A 19616-nucleotide genomic window follows, 5' to 3' on the forward strand; every position below is an offset into this window, starting at 1 on the left:
TATGTTCGAAATCTTCTTAACTTCCATATCCATATCACAAAAATATAAAGGTTTATTACGTTATACAAGGTATTTACAAAGTTATAACCAATTTTCTATTAAAATCGTAACAAGTTCAACTCCCTGTATAAATAAAAATAAACACCACAGGAAAAATAAACACCAATAAAAACTGGTATAATTAACTTACGTATAAAAATTATTTTAGCACTATTTTGTATATATATCATGTTAACTAATATTTATTTTGCTAACCTGAATATATACTTTTATACATATTGTTTTATTACAATTAAGTTCAAAACATCTGAATAGTTTTGCTTCCCTTCCACTTCCCTTAATAAAAATATTTTCTATCAAACAAACAACAAACACTAAACATATCAAAATAGCGTGTACCAAAATATAAAGTCATTGGGCACGCTAAATAATGACGTCACTGGCTTGATGAATTTTAATTCGCGTGTACCTAACTTTTTTATTTGCGTACTTGCGTTTTGACTCACCCTGTATTCGATAAAATAAAAATTAGCAATATCAACCATTTTTATAAATTTTGACAATCAACAAAAAATATAGCACCAATAAACCATTGCAGTCGTGCTTATTTTTATTTTTACAGGGAGCTGGACTTGTTACGTTTTTCATAAAAAATTGGTTAAAACTTTGTAAAAGCCCTATGTAACATAACAAACCTTTATATTTTTGTGATGGGAAAGTTAAGAGAATTTCGAATATAAAATAAAATATAGGGTGTTCCATTAAAAAAAAACATAAGTTTGGTATGCCACTATGTTATCGAACACCCTGTAAAATTCTAACCAATTTCGTAATGTAAAGCTGAAAGTTAACTACAATTTTTGTTATCAACTTTTAGTGTTATCTATTACTATAGCGGATCTACTGAGCTTTATCACACTCATCAATCACCCTGTATATTGATATGAAATTATTTTAGGACGAAATATTTTTTTGTCATTACTTTTTAAACCACCAATATCTGGCAATTATAGTTCATATTTCTAATAATGTTTAAAAAGTAATGACAATAGTACATTGTTTACCGGGTAGGAAAAGCTTAACATTCCTGGACGACTGTGAAGATTGCTAAGTCGAGGCGCAAGCCGAGACTTAGCAACACAGAGTCCAGGAATGTGGCTTTTCCTACGAGGTAAACATACTATTTTTCCGCAAATCGTTTAAAATTCGACAGATATTGATTGATTTAAAAAAAACGCGATAATTTTATTCCCAAATAAATGGTGCTTTGAAATTCCTAATAAAATTACTTGGGTTACTATGGAAACGTATTGAGGTTGAATTGTCAAACTTGACGCTTATAAATTTAACACTAACAACTGTACGGAAATATCATTTCCTTACAGTAAGGAAATGACATTTCCTTACAGTAAGGAAGTCCTGACTTTTTCTTCAAGAAATTTTGACAGGAATGTCAAAATTTCCTGGCGATTTGCGGAAAAATAATATTTCCTCTTACAATAATTTTAAATTCGATATGTTTACCTGTACAAATGTGCTGCGCAGTAATGAACGCAACCTGTATCAGCAGGCAGATGGCCGGTACGGTGTTCGAGGAAGCATAGGGAATAATATATTAAAGAACCAGTTGTCTTAAAATAATTTTTTTTCCGACGTTGCTAGCTCTTGTTCCATACCTACCACTTTCAATCTTTATTACAGTGCTTTTCAGAAAATATTCACTTTACTTGTTAGTATAGCACAGTGGTCGGCAAAGTGCGGCTCCGGAGCTCTTTGGCTCCTTAGTTGCGGCTCTGGCACAAAGATCTACGAAGAACTCAACAATATTTTTATTTAAAAAAACTTTGTAGAAAAAACATAACCATATCTTAGTCTGATACATTAGTTTTTAACAAACTTACAAACTTTAGCATTTGTCAAAAATCATCTTGATGCTACGATAATCAAGTTGAAATTTTCTCCTTTTGAAATTGACGCTAATAGCTTTGAAATACAATTTCTGGGTTTAAGAAGAATCAGGTATGGCACTCTATATTTGAACATCTTTGTGTTGAATTGGAAATATTGGAGGAGAAAAAAATGTTCACAACACAAGTGGTCTGCTTTGAATAACCTGGAGAAGGAAGGCATGATCATTTTCAACGCTTAGAATAGCTTTTCAACGCCTGATTCTTATGATGAGCTGAAAACGCTCACGTTTGCTAGTCTTTCACTTTTCGGTTCTACATATCAACATACATTTAAAAAAATTGATTTTGCGCCAAAAATTTTGTAAAAAATACAGTGTTGTAGGAAATAAAACCTTACAAAACGAAAGAAAATAGAAGTTCCTACGATGATTAGAAACGAAGATATCGCCAAAAAAAGGAAAAAATACGTTTTAATTTTTTGGTGGGTTATGAATGGGTTTAAAAATTGTTTTGTTCGAATATTTTTGATGTAGAACATGTGGTTTTTTTATTTTTGAATCGCTGGGAGCATTCTTCACTATCTTCACCGACTAGAGCCTTTAGTTTTTTAATGCAATATAAGTTTGCTAAACAAGCAGATTTGGCTCCCAATTTTTTTTTAAATTGTTGTAATGATCATATTTGGCACTTTGACTAAAAAGTTTGCCGATCACTAGTTTAGGACAAGAAGTGCTACCGTGACATTTAGAATAATTGCATTTTATGTTTTATTTTACACATTTGCAAGATTTGACCGAAGGTTCTTCTTGCATCCACAGCTGATGAAGTCTTGTTTGGACTCGGATGACATCATTGCTTCTATACGGACATTGAGCTGTTTTTAGGATTTAGGATTTATTAGGAGCTACCTGGAACTGGTTTCTAGAAAACTGTTTGTTAAGAACTCCATGCTTTGTACCAAGGATATAGAAACTATTGTTCTTATTTATTACAACAGCCATTACATTTTTTGGAGCTAGTCGGCCCCGGATTTCGGCGTTTGCGCAAACTTGAAATACTCACGACCCGACGTGGGTAAAATAGATTACCCACGTCGGGTTATGGGTATTATGGTTTTGCTCAATCCCTGGTAAACGTGTTTATTTCGGCAATTGAGTACTTTCATTTACCCACAACGCGTTTTGTGCATTTCGCTTCGGCCAATGTGCGAATAAAATGGTTACTCCGCGACGTGGGTAATTAACGTCGTCCACATTGCGAAGTGAGTAAAAAGTTCGGACATTGTCCGAATTCAGAGTTTGAGTGTAACGTATATACAAAGACTTTAGGCCCCGTAGAAGCAGAGTTGTAGCTAATAAAAGTGGGTTTTTAGTCGTCAAATTCCAAATCGAATATTTCAACGTTAGCAGTTTTCGGGGAAGACTGATTTCAACTTTTTCAAAAGTATTTAAGAAAAGCTTTATTTTTCTTTTTTAAAAAAGTTTGCAAGTTACGATCAAAATAATGTTGGTCCCTTTTTTTTTCTGGTAAAAAAAATCGTAAAAATCATCCCGTAATTAGAACCCGAAATGAAATTAATCGTTACCACTTCACAAAATACTTTACTTATGGTATTGTATGTGGGATCTCTAAGATTCATTGGTTCAGAGTGCTTATTTTTTAAAAGGCTGTAGTTAAATGGGCTTAAATGAGTCACTAATCCGAGTGTATGCAAATTTTGAACAGCCATATCTTAACCAATGTTTGTTTTCAGGAAAACAAAAAGTCCAAAATAGTTACAATAGCGAAACCTATATTGTTTTACTACTTGAGATCTTTGGAATCAACAATAATTTTTGAGTTATTTAAAAAAGTTTTTTTTAACACATTAAAAAAGGTGCTATGAGTTTTTCCCGAAAAGTGCTTCATTTTTTGTTTTTTTCACGTTGAAATATTCGATTTGAAATTTGACGAATAAGAGCGTACTTTTCATTACCTACGACTCTGCTCCAACTGGCTCTACATACTTTGTATATACACCATTTTTTTTCACTTTTTTATAAGCTATATTTTTACTAAGACTATTTTTTATAAATAATTCCTTTTTGAGTTAATTGCGAAAAACCTAGTTTTTTTTTTTTGAAAAATGAACATATTCACTGGCAAATAACTCAAAAAGTGTTGACTTAGTAAAAACAATCTATAAAACTAAAGTTGCTTACAATTAGTTAGTTTATCCAATTCAGGACTTACCTTGAACGTGTGTTTTTTCACCCCCGAGAACAGGTGAAACTCATTCCCGGGCAAAAGCACACATCGGCACAATATCACTTTTTTCTTTGACATGTTATCTATGTGTATGCCAAATGTCATGTCAATCCAAACGGTTCTTTACAATTTGGAGCAAACACCGTGAGTAAATGAACTATACATTAGCTTGAATTTTTATAAATGTATGATATATTTTATGATATATGATGATTTATATTTAATGTTTATTAAAAACTTTTGATATACAGTGTGTGTTTTTATTGGGCTGGCGGGTCCGCATCCTAACTGGAACCAGGGCCTGCTGATCTATCAGTTCGCTACTGTCACAAACTTACATCAAAAATATAACGAAACAGGTATAGACAAGGCGGGTTCTTTGCATAATCACATTCGTGAGACACCCAAGAATAAGGTTCAAGAAGTCGCCCACGCGAAAAGTGGTCCAAATTTTTAAAAAAAATTTTTTTAATCAAATTGCAAAAATCAATATCTGCGGCCCGGAAAAATTTTTTTTAGTTTTTTTCGGACCATTCCGGACAAAAAAGGTCTCTTGTAATTTTTCTCTAAAGTTGATCGTGTTCGAGTTATAAGCAATTTAAAATTTGAAAAACGCGAAAGTGGCCATTTTTAAGACTTAATAACTCGGTATAAAATTATTATTGTGAAAGTCAGAAAGTGACTAAATCAAATCTAAAGTCCCCCCTACATGAACCTGCAGAAATTTGTGTCATTAATTTATCAGTAAGCTGTTATTTTTAATTATTAATAATGAGCGGTAAGATCGTATTGACGCGGCTGTAAATGTGAGTGCGAGTGAGATTCGCCATTGGACTGACTGAATGGCATCTCCTTCGCACTCAGCATGGACGGCCGCCTAATACGTGCATGGAGCTCATTATTATTACTTAAAAATAACAGCTTAGTAATCAAATAATGACAAATTTCTTCAGGATCTTGTAGGGAGGACTTTAGACTTTGATTTAGTCGCTTCCTAACTTTCATAGTAATAACTTTAACCGAGTTATTAAGCCTTGAAAATCGCCATTTTTTGTTTTTTTCCAATTTTAAAATGCTTTTACCTCGAAAACGATCAACTTTAGAGAAAAATTACAACAGACCTTTTTTATCCAGAATGGTCCAAAACACCTAAAAAAATTGTTCGGGCCGAATATATTAATTTTTGAAATTTGATTAAAAAAATTGTTAAGAAAAATTGGACCCCTTTTCGCGTGAGCGACTTCTTGAATCTTTTTCTGGAATGTCCCACAAATGTGATTAGGCAAAAAAATCTTATGGGAATATTTTCTCCAAAGAACCCGCCGTTTTCGCCTTGTCTATAGTCTACAGACTACCACTTTGCACTATATTAACCTTACTTAAATAAACGGGATAAGTATGCAACTGCACATCCATCAATTTTGCGTACGTCAGAAAACAAATGTAGATCGGTCGGGAGCCAGTGGCAGTTGAGGCCGTATTAGCACCATAGACGTAATAAGAATAGAGTGCATCGAGGTGTAACGCCAATATCAAGGACGTCATTGGTCAATGTTTACTTTGAGTGGTCTAACTATCTTTGTCTGCCACATGTGCGGGATCACTCGGTAAAAAGAGATATACAGACCACCTAGCGACTGCCTGCGCGTTACACTATTTTGCTTAGTATGCCTTGTCTATTCTATTATATCTATGGTTAGCACGCAATGCAATAAAAAGTCACAATAAGAGTCAAGACAAGATATAAGATGTCAAGAAAATACCAAGACAAGATTTTTTATAATTTCTTGATTTTTTCTCAAAACAAGACAAGAAGTTGTTATCAAGACAAGAAATCTTGTCTTGTCGACCCCTACTTGTTTTTAACAAAAATTTCCTATCCCGTCAAATTTCGAGCTCGGAACTACTAAGTTTTTACCCTCAGTAATTTACGCTCTTATCACTGCGCCACAAAATTGTTAAATTTTATTTTAAATCTTTCTTTAAATCTGTGTTTTTTTTTAGAAAACGCTTGCTATCTTGGTATTTAAGGGGGTAGGCGAAAAATCTTGGTTCAATGCTATTTAGTTTCGAATGCTGAGAAAACTAATAAGTATCTTTGAAAAATTTAAACATGAAACATTACATTATTACTGAGAGCGAAAAGTCCCTGAAAATTTTTATATATGGGCCATTCCACGAACATACGCCTGTTTTGGATTATTTCGACAACGAATATTTTACTGTGCAACATAAGAAGTACGAAAGTAAATGGCGCTAATAATTATTCCAATAAACAACAATATAATTTGCAATTTACTTTCGTTCTTCTTATTTTGCACAGTAAAATATTCGTTGTCGAAGTAATCCAAAACAGGCGTATGTTCGTGGAATAGGTAAACATTATTTTTATAAGTTACAGTGGTGAAAAAAAAAAGAGAATTTACTGTGTTTTTTAATTTCAAATAGGAACTTTATCCAAAAGAGACTTCTTTGTTATAAGGCCTAAGGAAACAAATGAATGCATTTAAATAGCTTTGGGCCAATATTTTGCGGCTACCCCCTTAAAACCGTGGTTATTTTTAGGAAGTATTTACCTGCATCAATAGCGTAGTAGATGATATCGAATCAACCGAAAGAGAATATACAGCTGCATCCAGTGGTAGCCTCCAAAATTTTATAAAGAAACTCTGCAACGTTTGGCCAAAAATTTATGATTGCATTGACCCTGTTGTGAGTTACTATAAAAGATGTTTAACAAGTGATCAAAAATTAGGTATTGATGAAGGATTTGAATTACTCAACGAGGACCACATTTTTTTCTGCGGGAACAATGCGGACCGTTTATTCAGTAAGTATTTTAAAATTTGTTTCCATTTAGAAATAAAATTCATCACACCACTAAAAATAAAATTTTGTAAATATTCAGCTAGTAATTAACAATTTGCTAAACCATAAAAAGTTAATTTGGTGCTAAGAAAGTTGTTGTCCTCTGAAAATTTGATTATTTAGAGATCCTATCACGGTAACAATAATTATATTAAATAAAACAGGCTATTATTTAAAACATCTAATTACAATCCCAACATCTAAGAATTTATAATATAATAGAATATATAATAGAACATTGGAGACAGTGAAGATTATACTTCTTAGAATAGTAATAAAGGGAAAGGAAAGCTGTGAAATGATTTATTTGGAAGAATAAAAACATACAGAATCTGTACTGCCGTGCTAAGCCCAAAGGCCGTAACTGAATTTTTTTATCGAAAACGAGATTTTTGTATTTCTAGGTAGAACAGAGTATTTAGAATATATTTACAAAGTCTTTGGAGTTGTAGAAGCATTATATTTTAAATAAAATTGCAATTTTGTTAGCGGTATCTACACTTTTCATTTAAAATACTAAGCCATTTGGCGGCAAATGTTAAATACTATGGCGTTTTGACGGTATCTGCTACAGTTGCCGCCATATACCTTAGCATATTGCACTTACCGCTAATATACTTTCAAGAATGCCACGCCTACAGTTAGAAACCGCCAAATCGCCTTAGTATTACCACAGTATAAAGAGGGACAGTAGAAACACTCTCCGAAAAATTGGAAGTAAAATATTTAGTCGCGCATGGCGACCGCGGAATGTTCCCAGTCGCTTTTGCCCCACTCTCGCATTACTAGTTGCATAGAAACGTACGGGTTTTAACAGGGAAAACCCGCATCCATCACTGGTGAATTACCAATTGCGTACTGCCGGTATTACTTCTTGAGATCAAAGTGCCGACATGGAAGAGGTTTTAGTGTCCCTCTTTATCCTGTGCTATTACAAAGTAAATTCGGCCTAACTTTACATGGTTATGGTTATATTATCGTGTTAAAAATTTTTTTCGCAGAATATCGGTTTGGTGTGTTTTGACGAGTTAAAAAGTGATTTTGTTTGACCAGAAAATAATACTTAGTTAATTGTTTATTACGTTGCACTCCTAGCAAGAAAAGAATCCTTTACCTACTTTAAATTACCTTTACCTTTACTAATATACAAAAATGCTGGTTTTATTCCTTTATAAATTTTCTAAGAATGTGTCAGGTACCTGGTTAATGATACAAAAATTTGTTCATAAATAATTAATGATGTATTCAAGAGTATGAATCAATTCGATTAAATTTGTTCTTAAATCAGAGTTTTGTTGAAAATATTTCTGGACCTCGGAAGTAAACTACACTATGTAATTTTAAGCAACTTTTTAGTAGAGCAGTTTGAATATTTTAAAAATCTTATATATCCCATAATTAGGTATCTTTCGGTCTGAAAGGCAATGTGATCCTATTTTAATCATGACATATAAGTAGTTTATACAATACAACTAATAAAATGTTCAAATTTGCCCTAATTACTGTAATCAATGGCATTTACCGAATAAAATATTGCGAAATACCCAATAATATTTTATTACTTATCGTATTTATCTAAAATGAGATTAAAAATAACCTGCATATCGGTCGATGAGTCGGTGTCGGCGATCATAAAGTTCTTAAAGCTCTATAATAATATGTCGTAAAATAGGAAACCTTTGTCGATAAGAAACAAAATAAAAATATAATGGCCGAGAAAGCGAAAAATATTCACCAAAGTTGGCCGAAAAATATGATGTTGTAAAATTATGAAGCTATATTATAAAAAAAGATAAAAATGAGTTGAAGAATTCTTTAAAACGCTTAACATCTGATAACAATCTGAACAGATTCTGTTTATTTTCGTAGTATACAGTTTTCGGCCAATTTATTAGAAGCACTATAAAAGATTTTATAAAAATGTTAACTATAGGGTAATACCATTGAAATACTAAATAGGTTTTTTGTATGTACCAGACACAAGGTATGTTGTTTGGTTGTATATTTAATTGTCTATATTTTATCATAAATAGAACATTATTATTAATGAACCAATACGCATTTATTGACTCTTGAAAGAAAACAGAAATAACGACAACTAAATATGGCCAATTTGCTGTTGTCACATTGTGACTCATAACAATTAATAATGCTTTAATTGTTTCAATTCAATAAACTTTAATACACAGAAAAGCTTTTCATTACATATCAATCACGACTGTAAACCACATACCGCTAATAGGCTTAGTTTTATAGTAATTTTTGCAATAAAACGTTTTAGCGGTATCTACCTTTTTTTCTATAAAACTTTGTTTTAAAATATAATTAATGGCTCTTTAATACAGTGAGACATATATCCATGCATAAAAACTATTATCTAGTCCATAAATCCCTAACGGGCCAAAATTTTAGCATTCAATTTTGAAATCGATTTTGCCACCATTTTGTCAAATGTTAGTTACGGTCTTTGGGCCTAGCACGGCAGTGTATGATTAGAAGAAAGAACCTGTATGAAAGAGAGATTAAGGAAATCTCTTTAAATAGCGAGAGGTACAAATAGAGGTTAAATAGCTTTAATAGGTAAGACAATCTTTCTTTGAACACTTTGTTAATTTCATACATTAATAGGTATAGTTAATAATTTTATTTTAATGTATGATAAGAGTAATTATATAATAAGATATAGTCAATTAAAACAAATATTAAAGAGTAAAACCGTCAAATTCCTTTACCGTTAAAGATATCAGAAAAACTACAAAATTTTTCACAAGATATGAGCCTACAACATAATTGAAAAATATACGCACCTTTGTACCATTTCCTCCCTACAGGGTGTCTCAAACTTTTATTCCAGTAAAAACACATGTTAAAAAATAAAATCGTCTATTTTCTTTGTTTCTAAAGATATCAGGGACATCCAAAAACAAAGTGTTTACAAAACATAGTACTACAATACGATTTCGATGTATACTCACACTTGTACCTTGTCCTCCCTACAGGGTGTCTCAAAGTGAACATAAGAAACATTTTTCTCCCACCGGTATAAGTACAAAAATAGTATATTCTACAAGTGAGAAAAAATACATATTTCTCAGGAGCGCAGAAGTTATTTGGAACGAGCTTATGAGATGCAGAGTGCCGCAAATCAAGCGAGGGAGAAATATGTCATTTTCTCACGTATTGTACACTGTACTTTCTCTATGCATGCGTTGTTGTCAAGAGTTCAAACTTTAAAATTAAATAATTTAGGTGCTTTTAGGTATATTATATGTCTAAATTGAAATAAAATAAATACAAGTTATAGTGTCGGAACATCAGTGTATGCACAAGGTTAGAGGACGTTGGCCAGGAAGCATATACTGTTTCAGCAATTTCAGCATTATTGTATTTCATAATTTGTTATCATGTTAGTTGTAATTGTTTCATTTTTAATTCAGTATAGAATCTGTTCTCCGACATTAAAGACGTATTTTGTAGATTATTTTTGTAATAAATATTTTTTAAAAACCTATACACGGAGTGTTCGAAGTTAATTGGCGCAGTCAGTAGGATTGATTTAACGGGTTTAACGAATATAAATCCCGGTTCGTGTTAACGATTTAATAATCAATCGAACAAATAAATAACCGGCACCGCGAGTATAGACTCTTGGTTGGGTGAATTGAGTAGCCTGATCTGAAGAATAGTGACGGAAAAGTTCAAGTGAATATTAAAGTTCCTGTGAAGGTCCTGCTCCTGCCGTTTCATTGTGGACTCCAGCATAGATGGGCTGGAAGCTATTCTTACTGTAAGTACCTTTTTTATGTCGTATAGAGAGAAACAAATTTCAATTAATTCAGATAGTTCTGATTCAGATTCTGACTCAAACAATACTAATTTATTATTTAAAATCAAGAAAATACTTCTAATCTTTTTCCAAAAATTACCTTATCAAAACCCAAATTAACTATGGCTTAACCGGCTGTACCTCAACTCAAAAAATAATATCTGGAAATGATCCCAGATTTTCAAGGAGATGTCGCATTACTTCCTCGCTTCATAGAGATTTGCGAAAAACTAGTCACTAAATTTTATAATGTAGCCGACCCAACCGATTTTCAGAATGAATATCTGACTTCTAGCATTTTAGCAAAAATTAAAGGCGAACCCGCCATAAATATTTCATCATGTAGTATAAGAACTTGGGAAAATTTAAAAGATGCTCTATTAAACACTTATGCAGATAAAAGAGACGTTTATACACTTAGTATAGAAATTACACACCTTAAACAAGGCAATTAATCGCCTTTCGAATTTTTCCAAAAAATACAGCATCTCTTAAACCTACAAATATCTTTGTTGCAAACTCGTTCTAACCGTAACGAACAAGAGATACTTGGTAGCTATTTTAGAAATCTGGCTTTAAGAGTATTATTACGAGGTCTGAAAGAACCCTTAGGAACTTTTATGCGTACTAAAAACCCTAATGATCTGAACACAGCTTTAAATGTTCTCACAAATGATTTCCAAATCTATATGGGACAAAATAATTCTTCCAAAAATCAAAACCCCCCATCATCAAATAATTTTTCAATTAAAAACTAATCAAACTCATCTAATTATGTTCCACCAAATAATTTTAACTTCCAAAATAATAAATACCAAAGGAATAATAATTATTCCCAATTCCCAAAAACTCAGTATCAAAACACACAAACCCGAAATTTTAATAATAATAAAAATCAACCTAACACTAGCAGAACTAGTAACGTTTTTAGGCCTAATCAAAACCAAAATCTTCCAAACCTAACTCCGATGACTATTTCTACAAATAATACCTTCAGACCAAACCAAAATTATCAAAATCGATACAAACCTCGTAGTCAAAATCAAAATTATTTTGCTAGGCAACCACAAAATATAGTTCAAGAAGAATTACATAATATTGACGAAATAAATAATTCCGAAGATAAAAATGTATACCAAGAAGATAATGATCATTTTTAGAGGAAATTGCCTCGGACCAAGTAGAATAGAATTACTAAATTTAACCAATAAAGAAAGTGAACTACCGTATATAATTTTTCCTGAAAATAATCTGAAAGTTTTAATTGATACTGGTAGTACTAAGTCTTTTGTTGTTCCAAATGTAGCAGAAAAATATTTTAAAAATGCCATTTTTCGGAAACCTTTTCAAGTTTCCACCGCTTTAGGCAGGAGCCAACAAAATTTTTGTACTGTGGTTCCTACTTCTAAAATATTCCAAACTAAAAATCCTATGAAATTAAATTATTGCATATTTAAATTTCATGACTACTTTGATTGTTTATTAGGATTAGCCAATCTTAAGAAACTTAATGCTAAAATATATTTAATAAATAATGTTCTAATAACAAAAAGTAGTAAAACAAATATTCTTTATCATAATATTAACGAGGACAGCATGAATTGTATAGTAGTGCTTCCTCGTACGGAGAAAATTTCCGTAGGCATAAAAAATATCAATAATAGCGATGTAATAATCCCGTATACCAAAATTGGGAACGTAGAAATCCCACAATGTTTAACAAAAGTTAAAAATAATAAAGCCATTTGCAGTATTTTGAACTCTTCTGAGAATGCATGTAAAATTACTTTCACTTCAACCATCGAAGCTGAAAGCTTCTCAGAAAACTATTATAGCACAGTTTACCCTAATCTAAATAATATATACGCAGAAAAATTTTAATTCGACATTTCCAAAGTTCGCACTGAGCACATGAATATCGAAGAACGGGAAGCTATATTAAAACTTATCAAAGTGTTTTCAGATACATTTCATGTAACTGGCAACATGCTATCTTTTACTAGTAAAGTAAGACATAATATTAAAACAGCTAACGATATACCTATTTATTCGAAGTCCTATAGATATCCTGAAATCTATAGAAAAGAGGTACAAAACCAGATTCAAAGTATGCTGGACCAAAATATTATTCGTCATTCTGACTCAGCGTGGTCGAGTCCGATCTGGGTCGTTCCCAAAAAATTGGAAAACTCTCAAGTACCTAAATATAGAATTGTAGTTGACTACCGAAAATTAAACGAAATCACCTTAGGAGATCGATATCCCCTACCTAATATTTCCGATTTACTTGACAAACTAGGTCGTTGTCAGTATTTCACAACTTTAGATCTTGCTTCGGGATTTCATCAAATAGAAATGGCCGAAGAAGATATACCCAAAACTGCGTTCAATACAGAAAACGGTCACTACGAATTCCTCAGAATGCCCTTTGGATTACGTAACGCACCGGCGACCTTCCAAAGAGTCATGGACAATATACTTCGAGGAATACAAAATGAAAAGTGTCTTGTGTACCTGGACGACATTACAGTGTTTAGTACCAGTCTCCAAGAACACCCTACAAATTTAAAAGAAGTTTTTAAGAGATTAAGAGAGTAAAATTTTAAAATTCAAATTGATAAATCAGAATTTTTAAGAAAAGAGGTTGCTTATCTGGGGCATATCGTTACACCAGATGGCGTAAAACCCAATCCAGACAAAATTAAAGCTATCGTAAACTTTCCTATTCCAAAAAATACCAAACAACTAAAAGGTTTCTTAGGATTATTGGGATATTATAGAAAATTTATAAAACATTTCTCAAAATTAACTAAACCTTTAACTTCTCGTCTCAAAAAAGATGCAATTATAAACATAAATGATTCAGATTATTCCCAGTGTTTTGAAATGTGTAAAAATCTTCTTGTTAATGACCCAATATTACAGTACCCTGATTTTTCTAAACCCTTCAACTTAACCACAGACGCAAGCAACTTTGCACTAGGGGCTGTATTAAGGCAAGGAAAAATCGGATCTGATTTACCTATAGCGTATGCTAGTCGAACTTTAAATAAAAGCGAAACCAACTACTCAACAATTGAGAAGGAACTACTTGCGATTGTTTGGGCAGTGAAATACTTCCGCCCTTATCTTTTTGGTCGTAAGTTTACAATTGTAACTGACCACAAGCCATTACAATGGCTATTTTCTTTAAAGGACCCTAACTCAAAGTTAGTTAGATGGCGCCTCAAATTGGAAGAATATGACTACAATGTCGTATACAAGAAAGGTGCGTTAAACACTAATAGTGATTTTCTATCCAGAATAGAATTAAATGTAAATGAGACAAATGAAACACAACCAAATACCGAAGAAGAAATGGATTATATAATGAATTTTGACGAAGAACTACTTAATACCCCAAATAGTGACGTAGAAAACGAATCACTTATAGTTGAATGCGAAGAAGCAGATGACCCAGATGACGAAGGTAACACAATACACACCTGTCAAGAAAATCCAATTATCGGCATTCCTATCGCAGAATGTGCCGTAAATGTAGGAAAAAATCAAATAATCATTTCTGAAGTACACTTCGAACCAGCAATACCCAATATTATCATATTATTTAATAATAAGCGAAGAATTCTGGTACAATTTTCGAAAAGCAATTTCGAAAAGGATGTCATAAAATTCGTCAGATTACACTGTCCCAAAATTAAAATATCATTTATATTTTGAGGATCCCATCTACGAAAAATTTAGCGTAGTCGTCCAAAAATTCTTTAAAAATTCCCAAATATCCTTCATTAACTGTACAAAGAAACTTATTGACATTCCTCTCAATGAAATAAAAGAATTAATCCAAAACTATCACGAAGGAAAACAAAACCATAGAGGATTAGATGAGACCGAGTTGCGCATAAAAAATATATATTACTGGCCCAATCAAAGAGCTTCGATTCAAACTTACATAACGAGTGCGAAATCTGTCAATTAACTAAATACGATAGAAACCCAATCAAACCATTTTTCAATATTATCCCCACAGCAGTAAAACCCTTCCAAATATTACATCTCGATACAATCACACTAGAAAACACTAAATTTCTAACCGTAATCGATTCATTTTCCAAATATGCCCAACTCTACAAATTAAAATCCGCCCAAGGAATAGAAGTTGTAAACGCCCTAATAAACTATTTCTCTCATCATAATACACCCGAACAAATAATTTCGGATAATGGTACCGAACTTAAAAATTCTCTAGTTCAAGAACTTCTTGCTGTTCATAAAATCAAAATCCATTTTATAACCTCACAACACCCAGAATCCAATGGAATTGCCGAAAGATTCCATAATACAATTATCGAACATATTAGATTATTTAATAACCGCGATGATTTTAAAAACGAACCAATAGAACAAAAAGTCAATTATGCCCTATTGGCTTATAATAGTAGTATACACTCAGCGACTATATTTAAACCCTATGAAATAATAAATGAACATTTAGAGAATACTTCTATTTTCGACTTAGATCTGGAAAAACAACTTAATAATAATTATATAATCAACCATAAAGAAAAAATGAAGTTACTGTATTCAGAAATAAATAAAAATTTACAAGCAAATAAAGAAAAATTAATTGGAAAAGCAAATTTAAATCGTGAAGAAGTACCTGAAATAATTCCTTCCAAAATATTTGTGCGTAACAAACAAATTAAAGGAAAAACAAAAAACAAATATCAAAGCATTAATCGCGGAAGAAAGACAGCCAAAATCGTTACTCGACACAAAAATACAACTGAAGATATATACACTTATCTAATATTAAACGACCTAAACAAAAACCTTATAATTTTATTACAGGTGCATCGCAGTCGGGCATGCATCCATCAACATAAAGGATATTAGCAACAATATGGGCATTCTACCCATTAACCTAGGACCTGCCAAATTACAAAAAGCAAGTCATAGTTTTATCCACTTTTATGATCTTAATCCATTATTAAACGAATAAAAAAATCTAAATATTCAGTACGACCATCTCAAAACTAATATTTTAAATGATACTTTCTTTAGGTAAGAAACTGAAAATTTTATTAATTTAATTCAGTATGTTAAGAATAGTATAGATGATAAGTTAGATAATTTTAATATTCATTCTACTAGTATAAGGAAAAGAAGAGGGTTAATAAATGGTCTTGGATCAATAGTTAAAACCATTACTGGTAACTTATATTCAGATGACGGAGAAAGGATAAATCTAATGTTGGAACATTTAAAGAAAAACCAAATTAATTTACAAAATCAACTTCAAATGAAATACTCTGTAAGCCACGAAATTATTAAAAATTTTAATCAGACTGTAGTCGACATTCAAAAAAACGAACTAAATCTTAAGTCTCAAATACTAGAAATCAAAGATATCATTAACTTTCAAGGAAATCTTGAAAATGTTGTCTATTTGAAAGATTTGTTTAATGAAATTCTAATTACCTTTAATTCAATACTTAATGTTTAGAAAATATCGAAAACTCCCTCACATTCTGTAAGCTCAAAACCTTACACCCAAGCATCATAAAATCCCGAGACTATTATCAGAAATAAGAAAAATCTCTTCCCATTACCAATCTCAACTTCCGTTTGGAGTTAATTATGAAAACATAGTAAATTTTGAATCTTTATTAGAAGTTAACTGTAAAATAGACAAAAATAGAATAACCTATTTTCTTTCTATACCCATTGATTTCGAATTAGAATTTGAACTCTTTTATTTATTACCTATTCCCACAGAGTATGAATCAGAATTCTCAACAATAATACAAACACAAAATTTTTGCTGAAATCCAAAAATATAATAAAACCTCTCAACGACATATTATGTACTAAAGGTAAAATATTCCAATGCCCTCGTCACCTTCAAAACAATAATAAATTTAAATGTGAAGAACAAATAATAACCAATGGAAATTCTTCTGAATGCCAATATATCCGAGTCGAAATTTCAAAAAATCATATTGAAATCATCCCAGAAGTAAATCAATTTTTAGCCATATTTCCTTCACCAGAAAAATTAACTATAAATTGTCCACAAGGAACAGAGATTAAAACGTTAACTGGAATATATCTTATAGAAAATTCTAATTGCAAAATAATATTTAGAAACCAAGAATTGGTCTTTTTAGAAAAAACTGATGGACAACCACTGATAATAAACCAACCAAAATTTCGATTTAATCCCATCAAAATTTTACCAATGAAAATTGACCTGAAGTCACTAGAACTTAAGGAAATTCATACCAATGGACCATTTCCTATCATAACGGAAACTCCACAATTCCACACTCCAAGCGTATGGACTATTCTATTGTATATTTGTATTATCGTATCTTTATTTTATTTTATTTACAAACGAAGACAACAAAGAAAAACAAAGTCAACATTTGTACAAAGAGAAAATAAAACTCAGCAACCTGACGGAGCCTCATTCTAACGGGGGAGGAGTTATAGTGTAGGAACATCAGTGTATGCACAAGGTTAGAGGACGTTGGCCAGGAAGCATATACTGTTTCAGCAATTTCAGCATTATTGTATTTCATAATTTGTTATCATGTTAGTTGTAATCAGGCCCGGATGTTCCTAAAAACGAGTTTTCGTCTGCCGAGCGCATGACGTCACTCACAGAGTAATCGCTGGCGAGATATAAGGAAACCAATATAAATAACGTCAAACTTCTCTTATTTTATTCAAATTACAAAAGGTAAAAATCTGAAATTTACACAGAAGTTACTATATATGTAAACACAACTTTTTGTCGAAGAAATTTTAAAATAATTACCCACAAATTAAAATTAAAAAAGGTATTTAAAAGACCAAATAAATTTGTATAAGTAACTTAAAAACTAAACAAGTACATAATTACAAAATATGTTCGAGCATTATTTTAAATATTTAGTTAGGTTTGAATAGAGAACATGAAATAAATAAGTGCTGTTTTCGAATTAACGTTTGTATAAATAAAAGTTTTATTCCTACACTTATTACTAAACTTAGGCAAGTATGCTAATAAAAACGTATGAAATATGCGCATATTAGGGTGGGCCGAAAAAATTATTTGTTTAGTTTTAATACACAATACCCCCAAAAAGATGCCTTTTGGTAAGTATAATCACTGTATTTTTTTTAGGATTTTTAAAAAAACATCTTCAGCCCTCTACCACCCCTAAAGTGAACCCTAAATCAAAATTATTTAATTTAATTAGCAATACCTGTAAAAAGTTTCAATTATATGCAAAGAGTTCATGTTATTTTTTTTATACATTTAGAATAAGATATTCTACCCTCTACCAACAGATAATGATCTTGAATCAAAAATAAAAATAATAAATTCACAATTATTTCTGAAAAATTGTGTGTAAATATGGGAAACTACTGCACATTTTATAGGGTGTTGGGAAATAAAACAAAATTTGAACTGAACTAAAAGTTTATTGGAAACCGAAAACAAACAAAAATATAAATATCCTATTTTTAAACACACTAAAATGCGAAATAAAAATCAATAGAAAAATGCGTTCATTCAATTTTAAATTGTGCTTTGTTATCGTAAGTTACAAGAAAGTCTTTTGATTTTATTTTAGATCGAATAAATCCGTCTCTGCGTTCTGGCCCTGTAACTAGCAAAGATGATTCCGAAACCAATTTCACACATCTCTCCACAGCTTGCGTGTGGCATGGATATTTTGGAAAGTCAAAGTCTGCAATTATAGAGCTATCAATTAACTGTTTCAGCTCATCATCTGGTATGTCAGCTAACATTGGTGGGGCCGTTACTTCACATTCACTCCAGTTTATTAACTCAAAATACTCCGCAGCATTAAAGTTTATTTCTGGTATTTTAAACTGCCTTATTCCGACTTTTTTCTCTTTTCTGGCTTTAATAATTCTCCGTAAAGCTAATTCTCGTACCCATTGACGATTATCTGTTAACATACATAAGAGAAGATTCTCCGGATGAATATAATAGGAGTTTCGTTGGATAACTGCATCTATAATATTTTTAAGATCATCTCTTAAATATCTTGATAGTGTAATGGATTTGAAAACATGCAAACTGGCTTGTGTGCAACTTGGATTAAGCTTTATAAAAAACCACATTGGTGCATAGACTTTAATTATAAATTGAACAAGATCTTTCAATCTTGATGTAGGATGTTCGGTTCCAACGTAGAGGCGGAGAACTCTATTTGCCATTGTCAGCCATCTGGAATGAGCTAACTTTCCAGGGCTACGATTTGCTAAATTTTCATAGACGTTGCCATTTGATATTGCTTGGCATATGTCGTACAGATATGACTGGTCTGAGCTTAATTCTTTAGATGGTATTGTTAGTTCTGGGAGATCACTTTCAATTATTTCAAAATCTACGATTGGAAGGTGTTCGCATTTTTCCAATAATTTCCCGATCACTCCAGAGAATTGACGAGGTCCAGTAGTAGCTCCATCCAAACGTTGAAATAAATGTCTCAATGGCAACTCATTAGCATGTAAGGCACACACAAACCATTGCAAAGGTCGCTTAAGTTCATTTTCGATATATGTTATAACTCCATTTTTATGTCCAGTATTCACTATGGTTCCGTCACAACCAATCGCCACTAAATTATCCAAACAGAAGTTATTTGAAATGAGAAAGTCTATTATTGCCTTTCCAATTGACTTGGCTGAGCCTGCAGATGGGGTAACGTGCCCCAAATAAACAGAATTCGGTTCTTCTATCA

At 31.8% G+C, this 19616-nt stretch overlaps 1 protein-coding gene across 2 annotated transcripts in view; it reads left to right on the plus strand.

The window, feature by feature from the left end:
- The window catches only part of LOC114338490 (uncharacterized), a 291422-nt gene that overhangs the window by 205126 nt on the left and 66680 nt on the right, over window positions 1-19616 (plus strand). For both annotated transcript variants that reach the window (XM_050649598.1, XM_050649599.1), the window contains exon 3: window positions 6723-6987. In XM_050649598.1, the coding sequence (XP_050505555.1) occupies window positions 6723-6987 (265 nt within the window). The remainder of the gene's footprint in view (window positions 1-6722; window positions 6988-19616) is intronic.

Source organism: Diabrotica virgifera, chromosome 4, assembly GCF_917563875.1.
Source record: "Diabrotica virgifera virgifera chromosome 4, PGI_DIABVI_V3a".
In the NCBI taxonomy this organism is placed as follows: Eukaryota; Metazoa; Arthropoda; class Insecta; order Coleoptera; family Chrysomelidae; genus Diabrotica; species Diabrotica virgifera.